The sequence below is a fragment of the Pseudophryne corroboree genome, chromosome 3, assembly GCF_028390025.1.
Source record: "Pseudophryne corroboree isolate aPseCor3 chromosome 3, aPseCor3.hap2, whole genome shotgun sequence".
Classification (NCBI taxonomy): Eukaryota; Metazoa; Chordata; class Amphibia; order Anura; family Myobatrachidae; genus Pseudophryne; species Pseudophryne corroboree.
Genome location: NC_086446.1, coordinates 803,414,808 through 803,431,201, shown reverse-complemented (window position 1 = coordinate 803,431,201; position 16,394 = coordinate 803,414,808). Strand labels below are relative to the sequence as shown.

At 49.8% G+C, this 16,394-nt stretch overlaps 1 protein-coding gene across 1 annotated transcript; it reads right to left on the bottom strand.

Annotated features, from left to right (window-relative positions):
* Positions 1–1,480: 1,480 nt before the first annotated feature.
* On the bottom strand, positions 1,481–15,703 carry LOC135058296 (pancreatic triacylglycerol lipase-like). Its single transcript, XM_063963821.1, has 7 exons — positions 15,553–15,703; positions 13,661–13,777; positions 13,424–13,558; positions 13,104–13,212; positions 12,128–12,247; positions 1,889–2,014; positions 1,481–1,805 (listed from the first exon to the last, which is right to left on the bottom strand). The coding sequence occupies exons 1-7, from the start codon at positions 15,631–15,633 to the stop codon at positions 1,636–1,638; spliced, it is 858 nt and encodes a 285-aa protein (XP_063819891.1). The 5' UTR covers positions 15,634–15,703; the 3' UTR covers positions 1,481–1,635.
* Positions 15,704–16,394: the final 691 nt, after the last annotated feature.

Sequence of the window (16,394 nt, the reverse complement as noted above, 5' to 3'; positions counted from 1 at the left end):
TGTTTCAATTAACGTTTAATTATTAAAACTTAAAAAATTTTAAAAAAATTTAAATATTTTAATTAATGGTTTTTATTTTTAATTTATATATATATATATATATATATATATATAAAAAATTTCAGGAGGGGGGGCGGGGTTGGGGGCGCCAAATTACTGCCTTGCCCCGGGTGCCGAGAATCCTAGTTTCGGCCCTGGCATAGTAAATGAGGCGTTTAAAAAAAAAAAAAAGTTGCTAATTCACACTACCGATGTCATCCGTGTTTAATCTCCCTCCAAATCCCGACAATTACGAATCCTAGTAAATATACCCCCTGGAATCCCAACAACACGTATTGATGTATACAGCTTGAAATTGAGGGGATACCAAGTAACATCTACACAGCCAGATCATTTTCCCTGACTCATACAAATGGAGGAGTAACTGTATTCTCTCCTCTAGACAAGGGTCTTCTCCGTGTCTCTCCCTGGCCAACCAAATTTCAGGCATTAAGATAGATGAAAAGGCTGTGTAATGATCCCAGAACGCTCATAGGAGAGTGATGAAGTGAAGAGGGACCTAAAGTATCAGCCAATCAGCTCCTAACTGTCATGTTACAGGCTGTGTGACCATTAGGAGCTGGTTGGTTGGTAGTTTATCTCTCTCCACTTTATCACTCTCCAAGGTTTAGTACATAGACCCCTAAGGTGTCTATCAGGGTGTTTGATGAGTCTCTGATGAGTCAAGAGGTCGTATTTGAGATTGGAATGAATTAATGATCTATACAGAGCTCTATACATTTTGAACACATGTGAAGGGGCAAAGTCCTATTGTTCCTGATCCCGGAGCCAAAAAGATGCGGAGGTCAAGATCTTGGGGGGGAATGTTGCTATTTTGTAAAATAGTCATGAGTTACAGTGGCAAACACAGGATTTGCATGGGGGGGGAGGGGGTTCCAGAACTGGGTGGAGCCAAGCACGGGGGTGGGGACTGAGGTGACCCAGTATATGCTGGGTCCGTAAAACTAGTTTGTCTGTGTGTATATATATATATATATATATATATATATATATCTACACATATATATACCGTATACACACCTATGTATACTGTATATGTATATACATATACACATAGCATATTAAACATGCATCTATATATATATATATATATACACACATACAGTACACGTATATATACGCATGTATATATATCATATGTGTGTGTGTTTATATTTATGTATGTATGTATGTATGTATATATATGTGTATATATGTATGCACAAATTGCACATGGATATATATGTACTATAATTAAAATAAAGTAAACTTTTATTAAGCACTTACAAGTGCCACCAGGAAGACAGCAGGCTGCAGAGGACGCTAGACAGCCATTAATAATACTCATGCAGCAAAAAAAAATATATATATATATATATATATATATTTTTTTTTTTTTTTTTGGGTGGAGGGGGGTGTCTGGATGCTCGGAAACCCCCCCTGGGTGCGCCACTGAGTTAAAACTGAGCCAAGAGTTTGCTTCTCGTTCAACTTATTCTCATCCTATAGTACAGTATAACATACAGTCTATGTACACAATGCACACAATGCAAACAATTTGAGGAGCCCAGTTCCCAGTAACATTTACTCGCCATTCTAGTATAGTGTACTTATGTGGCTATTTCCGAGAGTGATGTCACCACTTACAGACTGAAAAGCCATGTACGATGAACCCCGGTAACTGATAAACCCATGGGGACGGACAATGCTCCGTGTGAAAAATTGGTGGCTCCTTCCATGGTTACACGTCACCTTATTTTCAATACCTGGAAGATAAAGCAGACAGCCAATCAGAGCTCTCATCACCTGCGTGATCACCAGCCACCAATTCAGTGATTTAATTCTGTACCAGTAAATATGCCACCGAGGTCATAATGTTTAATATGCATTTTGCTACATCCCGGCATGTGTTCTCCTCCATTTGGATAGAAGTCTAGGTGACCAGACGGCTCCAGCATTCCGTAGCCTCCAAGACCTTCAGAAAAAGAAAAAGAGAAATAAAAACACTACAAACACACATTGGCCAGTGCATGGACAGGCAACCGTTGGGACTTATATGTGTGTGAGGTGTCGGTATGTCCTAAAGTGCGCAGATGATAGCGGCCCGTAAGAAACTGAACTTCCGGAGAGAGAGTCACCGCATACAGCGATCTGGCGGAGGATCTAAATATTTCAGAACTTCTTCGAGAGGAGAGCACTTTACTATTGAGTTTGAAAATCTTGTAGAGAGCGATGAGGGGGAAAGCCCAGGAAGCAGCCAAAGACCCTTGAGTGAAGAAGAAATATTGGATTTAAAGGAAAGGCACTACAACTCTATAGTTGAGCGACAGAGAGGTGATGATGTCAGGATACAAAATGAGTTAGCCTTGCAGAAGGAGAAGTTAAAACTAGAAGAGGAGACTTTATATACTGCACAGCGTGAAGCAGCCAGGGCAGCCAAGCAGAGAAATATATTGGAGAAAACTGCATGACGATTATCATGAGGAGGGGAGATTTATGCTGACTGATTTGAGACTCTGGTAATTGTTTGAATTTTATCACCACTGGTGTTGACGTATAAGTGAAGGTTTTTAGAAGAGGAATACGGTTATAACACAACACTTACTCTATTGCTATCTGGTAATTGTGTGAGACCTACTGTTTAGGATTCCAGAGAAAATCCTATATCACCTTTTAACTTTGCCACATGAAAACTCAAACGTATTACGCTATAAGGTCTTTCTATTTTGCATGACTTACAACTATACCGGAGGCAGATCCTGTTAAAGAATACTGTGGGATGCCCATTGTGAGAAGGAGAGAGGAGAACGACGTGGCTATATATTACTCTGATCTATAGAGCTAAGGAACGTATACCTTTACACTACAAGTTAGCGCCTGTGTGGAGATTGCTTATCTTTTTATTCACACAACCGTTGGGACTATTCCACTTCAGGATGTTATGGGTGCCTTCTGCTAGGTCAGTTCTTCTGCCATCCTTTCACCATGCATAGCCTGCATACCATACATTATCTGAGCCTGCTGCACCACATGGGCCTGCATACAAAGCACTACCTGGGCCTGCACTACATGCGGTGTGCACTACCTGGGCCTGCACTACCTGGACCTGCATACAAAGCACTACCTGGGCCTGCACTACATGGGGTGTGCACTACCTGGGCCTGCACTACCTGGGCCTGCATACCAAGCACTACCTGGGCCTGCACTACCTGGGCCTGCATACCAAGCACTACCTGGGCCTGCACTACCTGGGCCTGCATACCAAGCACTACCTGGGCCTGCACTACCTGGGAATGCATACCAAGCACTACCTGGGCCTGCACTACCTTAGCCTGCACTACCTGGGCTTGCACACCAAGCACTACCTGGGCCTGCACTACCTGGGAATGCACTACCTGGGCCTGCATAACAAGCACTACCTGGGCCTGCACTACCTGGGAATGCACTACCTGGGAATGCATACCAAACACTACCTGGGCCTGCACTACCTGGGCTTGCTATACCTGAGCCTGCACTACCTGAGCCTGCACTACCTGTGCCTGCATTACCTAGGCCTGTACTACCTGAGCCTGCACTACCTGGGCCTGCATACCAAGCACTACCTAGGCCTGCACTACATGGGAATGCACTACCTGGGTCTGCACTACCTGGGCCTGCACTACCTTTGTCTGCACTACCTGGGCCTGCACTACCTGGGAATGCACTACCTGGGCCTGCATAACAAGCACTACCTGGGCCTGCACTACCTGGGAATGCACTACCTGGGAATGCATACCAAACACTACCTGGGCCTGCACTACCTGGGCTTGCTATACCTGAGCCTGCACTACCTGAGCCTGCACTACCTGTGCCTGCATTACCTAGGCCTGTACTACCTTAGCCTGCACTACCTGGGCCTGCATACCAAGCACTACCTAGGCCTGCACTACATGGGAATGCACTACCTGGGCCTGCATACCAAGCACTACCTAGGCCTAAACTACCTGTGCCTGCACAACCTGGGCCTGAACTACCTGGGCTTTCACTACCTGGGCCTACACTACCAGGGCCTGCACTACCTGAGCCTGCACTACCTGTGCCTGCATTACCCAGGCCTGTACTACCTGAGCCTGCACTACCTGGGCCTGCATACCAAGCACTACCTAGGCCTGCAGTACATGGGAATGCACTAGCTGGCCCTGCATACCAAGCACTACCTGGGCCTAAACTACCTGTGCCTGCACAACCTGGGCCTGAACTACCTGGGCTTTCACTACCTGGGCCTACACTACCAGGGCCTGCACTACCTGTGCCTGCATTACCTAGGCCTGTACTACCTGAGCCTGCACTACCTGGTCCTGCATACCAAGCACTACTTGGGCCTGCACTACCTGGGAATGCACTACCTGGGCCTGCATACCAAGTGCTACCTGGGCCTAAACTACCTGTGCCTGCACTATATGGGCTTGCACTACCTGAGCCTGCACTAACTGAGCTTGCACTACCTGGGTCTGCACTACCTGGTCTGCATACCAAGCACTACCTGGGCCTGCACTACCTGAGTCTGCACTACCTGAGCCTGCATTACCTAGGCCTGTACTACCTGAGCCTGCACTACCTGGGCCTGCATACCAAGCACTACCTAGGCCTGCAGTACATGGGAATGCACTAGCTGGCCCTGCATACCAAGCACTACCTGGGCCTAAACTACCTGTGCCTGCACAACCTGGGCATGAACTACCTGGGCTTTCACTACCTGGGCCTACACTACCAGGGCCTGCACTACCTGTGCCTGCATTACCTAGGCCTGTACTACCTGAGCCTGCACTACCTGGTCCTGCATACCAAGCACTACTTGGGCCTGCACTACCTGGGAATGCACTACCTGGGCCTGCATACCAAGTGCTACCTGGGCCTAAACTACCTGTGCCTGCACTATATGGGCTTGCACTACCTGAGCCTGCACTAACTGAGCTTGCACTACCTGGGTCTGCACTACCTGGTCTGCATACCAAGCACTACCTGGGCCTGCACTACCTGAGTCTGCACTACCTGAGCCTGCACTGCCTGGGCCTGCACTACCTGAGCCTGCACTACCTGGGCCTGCACTACCTGGTCCTGCACTACCTGGGCCTGCACTACCTGAGTCTGCACTACCTGGGTCTGCACTACCTGAGTCTGCACTACCTGAGCCTGCACTACCTGGGCCTGCACTACCTGAGCCTGCACTACCTGAGTCTGCACTACCTGGGTCTGCACTACCTGAGTCTGCACTACCTGGGTCTGCACTACCTGAGTCTGCACTACCTGGGTCTGCACTACCTGAGCCTGCACTACCTGAGTCTGCACTACCTGGGTCTGCACTACCTGAGTCTGCACTACCTGGGCCTGCACTACCTGAGCCTGCAATACCTGAGTCTGCACTACCTGGGTCTGCACTACCTGAGTCTGCACTACCTGGGTCTGCACTACCTGAGCCTGCACTACCTGGGCCTGCACTACCTGAGCCTGCACTACCTGGGGCTGCACTACCTGAGTCTGCACTACCTGGGCCTGCACTACCTGGGCCTGCACTACCTGAGTCTGCACTACCTGGGTCTGCACTACCTGAGTCTGCACTACCTCGGCCTGCACTACCTGGGCCTGCAGTACCTGAGCCTGCACTACCTGGGCCTGCACTACCTGGGTCTGCACTACCTTTGTCTGCACTACCTGGGCCTGCACTACCTGGGTCTGCACTACCTGGGTTTGCACTACCTGGGCCTGCACTACCTGGGCCTGCAGGACCTGAGCCTGCACTACATGGGCCTGCACTACCTGGGCCTGCAGGACCTGAGCCTGCACTACCTGGGTCTGCACTACCTGGGTTTGCACTACCTGGGCCTGCACTACCTGGGCCTGCAGGACCTGAGCCTGCACTACCTGGGTCTGCACTACCTGGGCCTGCACTACCTTTGTCTGCACTACCTGGGCCTGCACTACCTGGGTCTGCACTACCTGGGCCTGCACTACCTTTGTCTGCACTACCTGGGCCTGCACTACCTGGGTCTGCACTACCTGGGCCTGCACTACCTTTGTCTGCACTACCTGGGCCTGCACTACCTGGGTCTGCACTACCTGGGCCTGCACTACGTTTGTCTGCACTACCTGGGCCTGCACTACCTGGGTCTGCACTACCTGGGTTTGCACTACCTGGGCCTGCACTACCTGGGCCTGCAGGACCTGAGCCTGCACTACCTGGGCCTGCACTACCTGGGCCTGCAGGACCTGAGCCTGCACTACCTGGGTCTGCACTACCTGGGTTTGCACTACCTGGGCCTGCACTACCTGGGCCTGCAGGACCTGAGCCTGCACTACCTGGGTCTGCACTACCTGGGCCTGCACTACCTTTGTCTGCACTACCTGGGCCTGCACTACCTGGGTCTGCACTACCTGGGCCTGCACTACCTTTGTCTGCACTACCTGGGCCTGCACTACCTCGGTCTGCACTACCTGGGCCTGCACTACCTTTGTCTGCACTACCTGGGCCTGCACTACCTGGGCCTGCACTACCTTTGTCTGCACTACCTGGGCCTGCACTACCTGGGCCTGCACTACCTGAGTCTGCACTACCTGGGTCTGCACTACCGGGGTCTGCATTACCTGGGCCTGCACTACCTGGGCCTGCAGGACCTGAGCCTGCACTACCTGGGTCTGCACTACCTGGGCCTGCACTACCTTTGTCTGCACTACCTGGGCCTGCACTACCTGGGTCTGCACTACCTGGGCCTGCACTACCTTTGTCTGCACTACCTGGGCCTGCACTACCTGGGTCTGCACTACCTGGGCCTGCACTACCTTTGTCTGCACTACCTGGGCCTGCACTACCTGGGCCTGCACTACCTTTGTCTGCACTACCTGGGCCTGCACTACCTGGGCCTGCACTACCTTTGTCTGCACTACCTGGGCCTGCACTACCTTTGTCTGCACTACCTGAGCCTGCACTACCTGGGTCTGCACTACCTGGGCCTGCACTACCTTTGTCTGCACTACCTGGGCCTGCACTACCTTTGTCTGCACTACCTGAGCCTGCACTACCTGGGTCTGCACTACCTGGGCCTGCACTACCTTTGTCTGCACTACCTGGGCCTGCACTACCTTTGTCTGCACTACCTGGGCCTGCACTACCTTTGTCTGCACTACCTGGGCCTGCACTACCTGGGTCTGCACTACCTGGGCCTGCACTACCTGGGCCTGCACTACCTGGGTCTGCACTACCTGGGTCTGCACTACCTGGGCCTGCACTACCTGGGCCTGCACTACCTGAGTCTGCACTACCTGGGTCTGCACTACCGGGGTCTGCATTACCTGGGCCTGTACAAAATTGTGAAGTGGATTCTGTCTCCAAACTAAATTTATAAACCTAACTGGAGAAAAATAGGGAAGGCAGGGAGGCCACTGAATGTGTACATGTTGTGTACGGTGTAATGGTGGCGGCACTTCAATTTTCACATGTAATATTAGATATCTGGCTCCCATAGAGAAGCACGTTTCCTACCAGTGAAGGTACTCCCAGATGAGAGGTGTCAGTTACCCTGAGCTATTCCTAGAGAACATATGAATGTCTTTGGGAGGAGTCGAGGACCCTTACAATGGACAGTCCAGAACCATTTTCGGGGCAGTAGGTCCGATTACCGGCATCGACAAACTGCGCATGTGCAGCGGCAAGGATGCGTCCGCAGTGTAATTGACAGCGGCAGGCATTCACGGGCCAGTGGGGGGGCAGGGGGGGCCGGGACCATTTTCGGGCGGCTGCGTAACGTCACACGCAGCCACTCCAATGAAATAAATGAAGACTGACCACCTGACAGCGCAGTCATTATGGAGGCATCGGGAAGCGGCCTCACACATGCTGGACGCCATTGCCCTGTGGTGTGCGGCCCCCAGCATGTGAGGAGATGGCGCAGATCTGGCTGTGTCTGCAGCGCTCTACGTCCATCTCTGAATTAGGCCCTATGTGTATACAGACTGTATGAACGGCTGTTTGTACATTAAGGTTATTGAGGGCAGGCAATTTCTGTGTAAATATCGTTCTGTTTATTGAAGATACAGAGCATGGATGGTAAATTATACTCCGGAAACCAGAGGTAGGCTGGTATAGATTCAATAAAATGTACATTAAATGCAATGACCTGGAGAGGAGATGGGCAGACAGGGCCTCTAGTCTATATGTGCATATATACAGATGTGCCCTCATACATCTTGTCTCAATACACCACGCAGCAGGAGATCCGTGGCGTGAGTGAGCTGATAGGTCCCATGCAACTCCATTAGCGTTTAGTGTTGGGCGTCTTTTTTGCAGAAATTGTATTTTATTCGCATCGCTATGTGAATAGGACGCACAGGCAGACTCTGCTGATTACACTGATATGCGACATGCCTGTATTCTGTGTGTATCTGTAGCTGTATCTGCATACGAAAAGGTACGTTACAGTGTTTTCTAGGAAAACAGCCCCTGACACTGTAACGTAGCATTCTGTATGCAGATACAGCCGCAGTCGCACACAGGATATAGGCATGCTGCATATACTATTACTGACACTGTAACATAGCATTCCATATTCAGATACAGCTGCAGTCACACACAAGAGTATAGGGCTAGGCATGTCGCATATCCTATTACTATCACTGTAACGTAGCATTCTGTATGCACATACAGCCACAGTCGCATACAGGATATAGGCATGATGCATATCCTATTACTGACACTGTAACATAGCATTGCATATGCAGATACAGCCGCAGTCACACACACAGAGTATAGGCATGTCGCATATGCTGTTACTACCGGTATCACTGTAACGTAACATTCTGTATGCAGATACAGCTGCAGTCACACACAGAATATAGGTATGTCGCATATCCTATTACTGACACTGTAATGTAGCATTCTGTATGCATATACAGACGCAGTCACACACAGAATATAAGCATGCCGCATATCCTATTACTGACACTGTTGGGGAAATTTACTAAGCTCCCGATTTTGACCGAGATGACGTTTTTTCTTCACAGTGTCATCTCGGGAATTTACTAAACTCAAATCACGGCAGTGATGAGGGCATTCGTATTTTTTTGGAACTCAAAGAAAAAAATTACGAATGAATACACCATCGGTCAAATACGCCTGTTATTTGGTAGAACTCTGTAATTTACTAAAAAGTGTAATTCACAAACACTGCCGGCAATAGCCAAACACTGCCGTGAAACAATACAATTCGTAATAAAATGCTAAAAAAAACAGACCTGCGTTTTTTTACCGTGTTCTGATAGGCATGCACGGATCCATGAGATCCGTGCATGTTTATCAGTGGGAAGGGGTGGGAAAGTGTTAAATTTGCTGGAAAAAAATGTGTGGGGTCCCCCCTCCTAAGCAAAACCAGCCTCGGGCTCTTTGAGCTGGTCCTGGTTGAAAAAATATGGGGGGAAAAGTGACAGGGATTCCCCCATATTTAATCAACCAGCACCGGGCTCTGCGCCTGGTCCTTGTTCCAAAAATACGGGGGACAAAAAGCGTAGGGGTCCCCCGTATTTCTGAAACCAGCACCGGGCTCCACTAGCCAGTTACATAATGCCACAGCCGGGGGACACTTTTATATTGGTCCCTGCGGCCCTGGCATTACATATCCAACTAGTCACCCCTGGCCGGGGTACCCTGGAGGAGTGGGAACCCCTTAAATCAAGGGGCCCCCCCTCCAGCCACCTAAGGGCCAGGGGTGAAGCCCGAGGCTGTCCCCCCCATCCAAGGGTGGCGGATGGGGGGCTGATAGCCTTTTTGTAAAAATGTGAAGATTGTTTTTAGTAGCAGTACTACAAGTCCCAGCAAGCCTCCCCTGCAAGCTGGTACTTGGAGAACCACAAGTACCAGCATGCGGAGGAAAACCGGGCCCGCTGGTACCTGTAGTAGTACTACTACTAAAAAAATACCCCAATAAAAACAGGAGACACACACCTTGAAAGTAAAAGTTTATTACATACATGCACACCTCCAAACATACATACTTACCTATGTTCACACGAGGGTCGTCCTCTTCTCCATGTAGAATCCATGGGGTACCTGTGGGAACAATTAAACTCACATAATCCAGTGTAGATCGGTCCTCTTCTGTTCTTTTTGTAATCCTCGAACTTTGCAAAATAAAAAAACGGACACCCGACCACGAACTGAAAGGGACCCCATGTTTTAACATGGGACCCCTTTCCCCGACTGCCAGGAACCCCCCCTGACTTCTGTCTAAGAGGGTTCCTTCAGCCAATCAGGGAGCGCCACGTCGTGGCACCCTCCTGATTGGCTGTGTGCTCCTGTAGTGTCTGTCAGGCAGCACATGGCAGTGATACAATGTTGCGCCTATGCGCTCCATTGTAACCAATGGTGGGAACTTTGTGCCCCCCCCCCCACTGGGAGGCACGATGTGCGGTCAGATGAAAGACCGCATATCACAACCTCCGTGCAGTGCAGGAACCCCCTCCCCCGACTGTGCAGTGCCGAGATTCGCAGCTATTTAGGGGGCGTGGCCTAATGCCAAGGAGTGCCCGCCTCCATAGGAGACCTGTGTGGCTGTGCTGTGTAATCATATAGTGTCTCTGTCTCTCCCACTCGCTCCACTCCCTCTCTCTCTCTCCCGAACATTCTCTTTCCTCTTGCTCCTCTCTCTCCCTGACATTGGGGGTCATTCCTAGTTGATCGTTGTTGTGCTAAATTTAGCACAGCTACGATCATCTTTCCTGACATGCGGGGGGACGCTCAGCAGAGGGCTAGTCCGCCCCGCATGTCAGTTCGGCCCCCGCCTCACAGAAGTGCAAAGGCATTGCACAGCGGCGATGCCTTTGCACTTCAAGAGTAGCTCCCAGTCAGCGCAGCTTTAGCATGCTGGCCGGGAGCTACTCATTGCTCCCTGGCCCGCAGCGGCTGCGTGTGACGTCACGCAGCCGCTTTGGCCCGCCCCCCGTTCGGTCCGGCCACGCCTGCGTTGGCCGGACCAAACCCACGAAACGGCGGGCAAATGCCGCCGTTCCGCCCCCTCCAGCCCAGCGATCGGCACTGCCTGTCAATCAGTCAGAGGCAATCGTATCCCTGCTACGGCCTCCGGCCGACTGGCATGCGCCGGCGCACTACGGTGCGGTGCATGCGCAGCAGGGACCCGTTCGCTCTGCTGCGTTAAAACGCAGCGAGCGAACGGGTCAGAATGACCCCCATTATCTCTCTCTCTCCCTGACACTTTGCCTCTTGCTCTCTCCGACACTCTCCCTTTCTCTCTCTCCCTGACACTCTCCCTCTCTCCCTGACACATGTCTCTCTCTCTTTCCCTCTTTCTATCCTTGACACTCTCCCGACCGTGGTGCTGCCTCCATTTTGTCCCCGTAGTTCCACCTCCTCCCCCTGGAGGCTCTGCCTCCAGGGGCATCAAACTCAGGCTCTAACTTGACCCCCACAACCTATAAATGTTCTGATGCCCCTGCGTGATACAGTTATGGGCTCTGACCATAGTCATTGTCAGAAAGGGAAACCCATTGGGGTCCCTGATGGGGGCTGTTTATCCGCCACAGGCAGATTCCGGCTATAATGCCATAAAATGATAACTAGAATCTGATTTGTTCATATTGGATACAACTTCTTTTGTCCCATTTAGCAGGCTGGCTAACTCTCCTATGTGACCGTGCATATAGGGAACCCTGGGTGTCTTGATATTGACGGGAGCTGTCTATTGTTGTCTTGTCTTGTAAGGGGGGGGAATAAAAATGAAACTTATCACATCAAAATACATATTGGGAGAAGGGAAAAAGACGAGGGCAACTTGTCACTTAGGAGCCCCCACTTTGCTGGCTGGGAGCCTAGGGTGGCCTAGCTGCAAATAGCATATGTATAGTATATGATCTACCGTCTCTCCCACTTATCACTGGCCCCAGTCATGTTTATTGTATCCTCTAGAAACTAATCTCATTGTATTATATGGAACAAGTTGAAAATATCTCCTTGTAAGACACGGTTATGTTTATCCTTTACATATTGGGAGTTGTCGTTCTTTTGTCGTGTCGGGTCACACATGCCAGTATAGAACAGAGCTCATACCCAAATGGGAGTAGAAGCCAGATCCATCAGTATGAATGGCATCAACAAAGTCAGCGTCTGTAGGGTCCAGCCGCACCTCGGGAGGGGTATCTCTAAAATATGGTCCAGCTGGGTCCATCCCTGTAGGAAAAATTACCCGAGAGTAAATTGAGTCTCCCTGAGAAGAGTATCCATCACTATCAGCCAGCGAGATCCCCATCACACAGGCGTGCTGCACATTAGGGCGTACACCCGGGGAAATCTAAAGGCATACTCTGCAATGACAGGCGTTCTGTTAGCATTATGTTCCCCCAATCTCCCCCATGTCAGATCCACTTCAATTCTCCCTACTCCATCGCCTTGCTGACCCCTGACCACAGTATGCTAGACAGCCCATGCACAGAAGAACCACATGAAACACCTTTGTGCCTTCAGTTCCCCAAGTCTCCTGTAGACAATTGTAACTCCTAGAAAGCCTGGCTTAGCGTCCATCTTCTTGTAGGTTCCTGACTTTACAAATGAGCCTCCCTCCTAGTTGTAGTAGACCTGTTCCACAGAGTAACCTCCTTTTATGGTGGAGAAGCTACAATGATAGGAACAGGCAGCTTATTGTAGTCCTGTCTACTCAATGCCACAGCTAGAAGCCTACAATTCAGATAGCATGAGTGCCCCACCAGCCCCCAGACCTCACAGGGGGTTACTAGCAGCGAGACCCTGGCTGATATACCATTATGTTCCACATCAGCCCATGGAAGCCTCATAATTCCCTTGTTACTGGAGCTATAAGGTCCTTAGACAACATCTGGTCACATGGGTTTTATGTTATGCCACCCACAGCAATGTACAGTACCAGCTCCACCTGCTGCCAGGGTTGGGCACTAGCTGGGACATTTTATTATTTTGCAGTATTAAGCTTCAAGTGAAGTATTCTTCTCCCAATGGGATGTTTCCACCAAAGTGAAGAGATCTTTCTAATAGCAATCTACACCAAGGTCACCTGATATTCTTGGAATTCCTGGCAGTCTCTTTCCAGCTTCCCCGGCTGCGTGTGCCCCTAGACTGTGGCCGATTAGGTATACATTGGACAGGTGATAGCCAAGAGAGTCCTACACAAAAAGCATGAAGCATAAGCACTAGTCAGGGCCACATCCTTCTCATATGGTTTCTCCAGGTGGTCCAGCAATAGAAGCTGGCACATCAATATCCCCCACCCAGTCAGGACTAAACGTACAGAGATGGGAAGTGTCAACGTCAGGAAACTTTTGCAAACATTTAGACCACACACATGATAAGGTTTTATAATATAATGTTACCTACTATTAGCTCAGTGAGAAAGTTAGCCACTTCTGCTCCAACGACACGGATGTTATTAGCAGCTTGCATATACATGGCGTGGGCGCCGCAGCCCCAGTCAACGCTGAAACAGTTCAGGTCCGACACGTTTAACAGGGTCTTGTAGGGAAGGGGAAACAGAGATGAGCCGGAGATAACTGGAGCTTTGGGTGGACTTTGGGTGGAGTGTCACCCCTAATGTGAGTTCCTGCACACACTTACCTTGCACAGATCCATAATCCAGCTCTCGTAGCCGTCATCAAGGTACCCGTGGATAATCATACAAGTCTTCCTGCTGGTATTGAAGCTGGATGTGGAGACATTGGTGGAATTGACCACCTGGAAAGTTAAGCATTACACCATTTATTATCCAAAGTACATGGTGATTTGCACAATTTACAAGCGTTTTACATAGTAGGACTTTCCTGCTGGACAGTAAAGAGATCTTATTGATGCAGGCATGACAATAAATCCAGGTATCTCCCAGCACTCAGGAGGACATCAGCAACAGGATTAGAAAACTACATGGTGGTAGATAATTCAGAGATGTCAGTTGCATATATTTGCAAAGATAGGGTAAGCCTCCAGGCCAACTTCACAGCATCTCTGATAGTGGAGGTTCCTAATACTGAGTCTAAGTCCGGGGCGCGGAACCCCAAAAGCCAATGAGGGCCAGCCACCCCAGGGCTGCACACAGGGGCGTATCTAGAGAGGAGGGGACCCATGTGCAGTCTCTGTGGACACCAGAATGGTAAGTATAGAAGAAATGGGTGCAGTGTGGGCCCCCTCTGGACACAGGGGCCCGTGTGCACCGCACACACTGCACCCATTGTAGATACGCCACTGGCTGCACACCAGTGAGAGGCTAAAGTGTTAGTGAATATGAAACATATTCCCATGTTATCAGAGAAAGAAACAGCGAATGTGCAACTCGGAATAGAGATCACAATTTCCCCAGTGCAATGTGGTCTTAGGTGTCCTCAATCCTTCCCCATCCACACAGCAGCAAATGGACCTTGTACCCCCAACAGGCCATGTTTTGAGGATTTCTGTCTGTGGACCTGTCTGTCTTAATGACCCAGCAACGTAGAGTAACTAACCTCTGCATGACTAAGGATCCACAAAACGTGACCTGTTGGTGGAACATGAGGAATGGAATTTAGAACTGCTATAAAGCATTGATCCATTGCTTATCAAGAGAGCAGGGGGCCCATGTGTGGTCTTCATCTGGGCCCCATCCTCTCTAGCCAGTGGCGCAAGGGTGTAGGTTCTGGCTTTGTGTCAGGTCCCCGGGAAAATGGCCACCCTGACATGTTCCCAGTGATATGTGCAGTGCTGCCCCGGCCAATGCAGGTCTGTGGACAGTGCCTCAATCGGAGACATATGTCTTCCACTTAGCTCCAGTGAGACCTGCGCTTACCTGTGATAAAACCACTGTTCCAGCATGCTGCACCTCTACATGGTACCTACATACACTCACCGGCTGGTGAGCTGTCTGACACCCCACTCCGCTCAAGCCCTGCTTTGTCTACCAGTGTGTATAACAGTGAGTACGGCTGTACCTGCTTTATTGCCAATAAGAACTCTCACCTGGTTAAGTAACTAGGCTGTTCATAGTTGTAAGGCAACACACCTGAAGACTTTTGAAGACCACCTAAATACTCGAGCCATGAACTTTAATACAATATTTGTGGACCATGAAAATCAAGCTAGCTCAGAATCCTGACCATACTGAAGTTGGAGAAGTTGAGATGGGCAAAGTTTGATTGAATTTGATTGGGTTCTAGTTAGTTGAGCAGCTACAGAATGATAGTTTGATTTGGAGCATGCTCTCATCTCCTTCCTGGTCCCAGGTCCAAGTCTCACATGGTGTCCAATCGAGGCCACACCACTTGTTGTTAGTAGCAGACATAACCAGGTTCTCCACATGCTATTGGTTGTGTTCCAACAATGATCCCTTTCTGTAACCTCTAGGTCCATGTGTAATCTGAGACATTTGGATTTAATACTGCATTATGGCACAATGTCAGGCAGAAGGAAAGGTCAAAGGTCTAGAAGATAGGGTTGGGAGGGTCATTATTGGTAAAGAGCTTACGATCTAGTGTAGAACTTACTTCATAGCAGTTGGGATTTTCTCTGGTGAGGAGCAGGAAGCGAGTGTCGATCCTCTCCGGTGGCCATGGCAGGTATTTCATGGGTCTTTCCAGTGTGTCGGCAAATGGAGGATCATCTGTGAAGCAATCCAGGCCTTCGTAACACACCTCCTCAGCTAGGCACAGAATGTTAGTTGTGATACACAGAACATCAAACAGCTTCTGCAATCCCATTTCCCACCCTGTGTCTGTTGGATTATTACAGGTAGGGGTGTCACTGCCGGGCCAGTCTACCGCCAGAGGTACAAATGGAAGAGGAACCAGCTCACTCCTTATACGAGATTCCTGTGACCTTTGTATACAGGTAGGAGACTAAAACAAATCTCACATTGATTAATTCCAATTAGACCCATGAGTGTAAGCATCACCAATGTAAACGTCCAAAGAGTAAATTAAATCCCCTTTATTTTCCAATATAACAGGATGTGACCCTAGATAGGTTCCTCAGTGCAGGCACAGCTTGGGAACCAAGAGACGTCATAAACAGGCCAATGGAGCTTGTAGTTTAGGAGGGATCCGGTCAGCATTCTGGAGTTCGGGATGCCAATGTCGGCACTGGAATCTCGAAGCATCCTAAACGTAAGCATCCTTGTGAGGGTTAGGGTCAAGCTGCAGGAGGAGGGTGGGGTGGGTTAGAGCTGGTGTCAGGCTGCGGGAAGGGAGGGTTAGGCACCAATGGGGAGGGTTCAGGTCAGGTTGTAGGTAGGGCTATAATAATTAACTGACAGGTGTCGGGATTCTGCACGTCAGCATGCCGCTGTTGGTATTCTGACCACCGGCATCCGGAAACCATACCGTTTTGG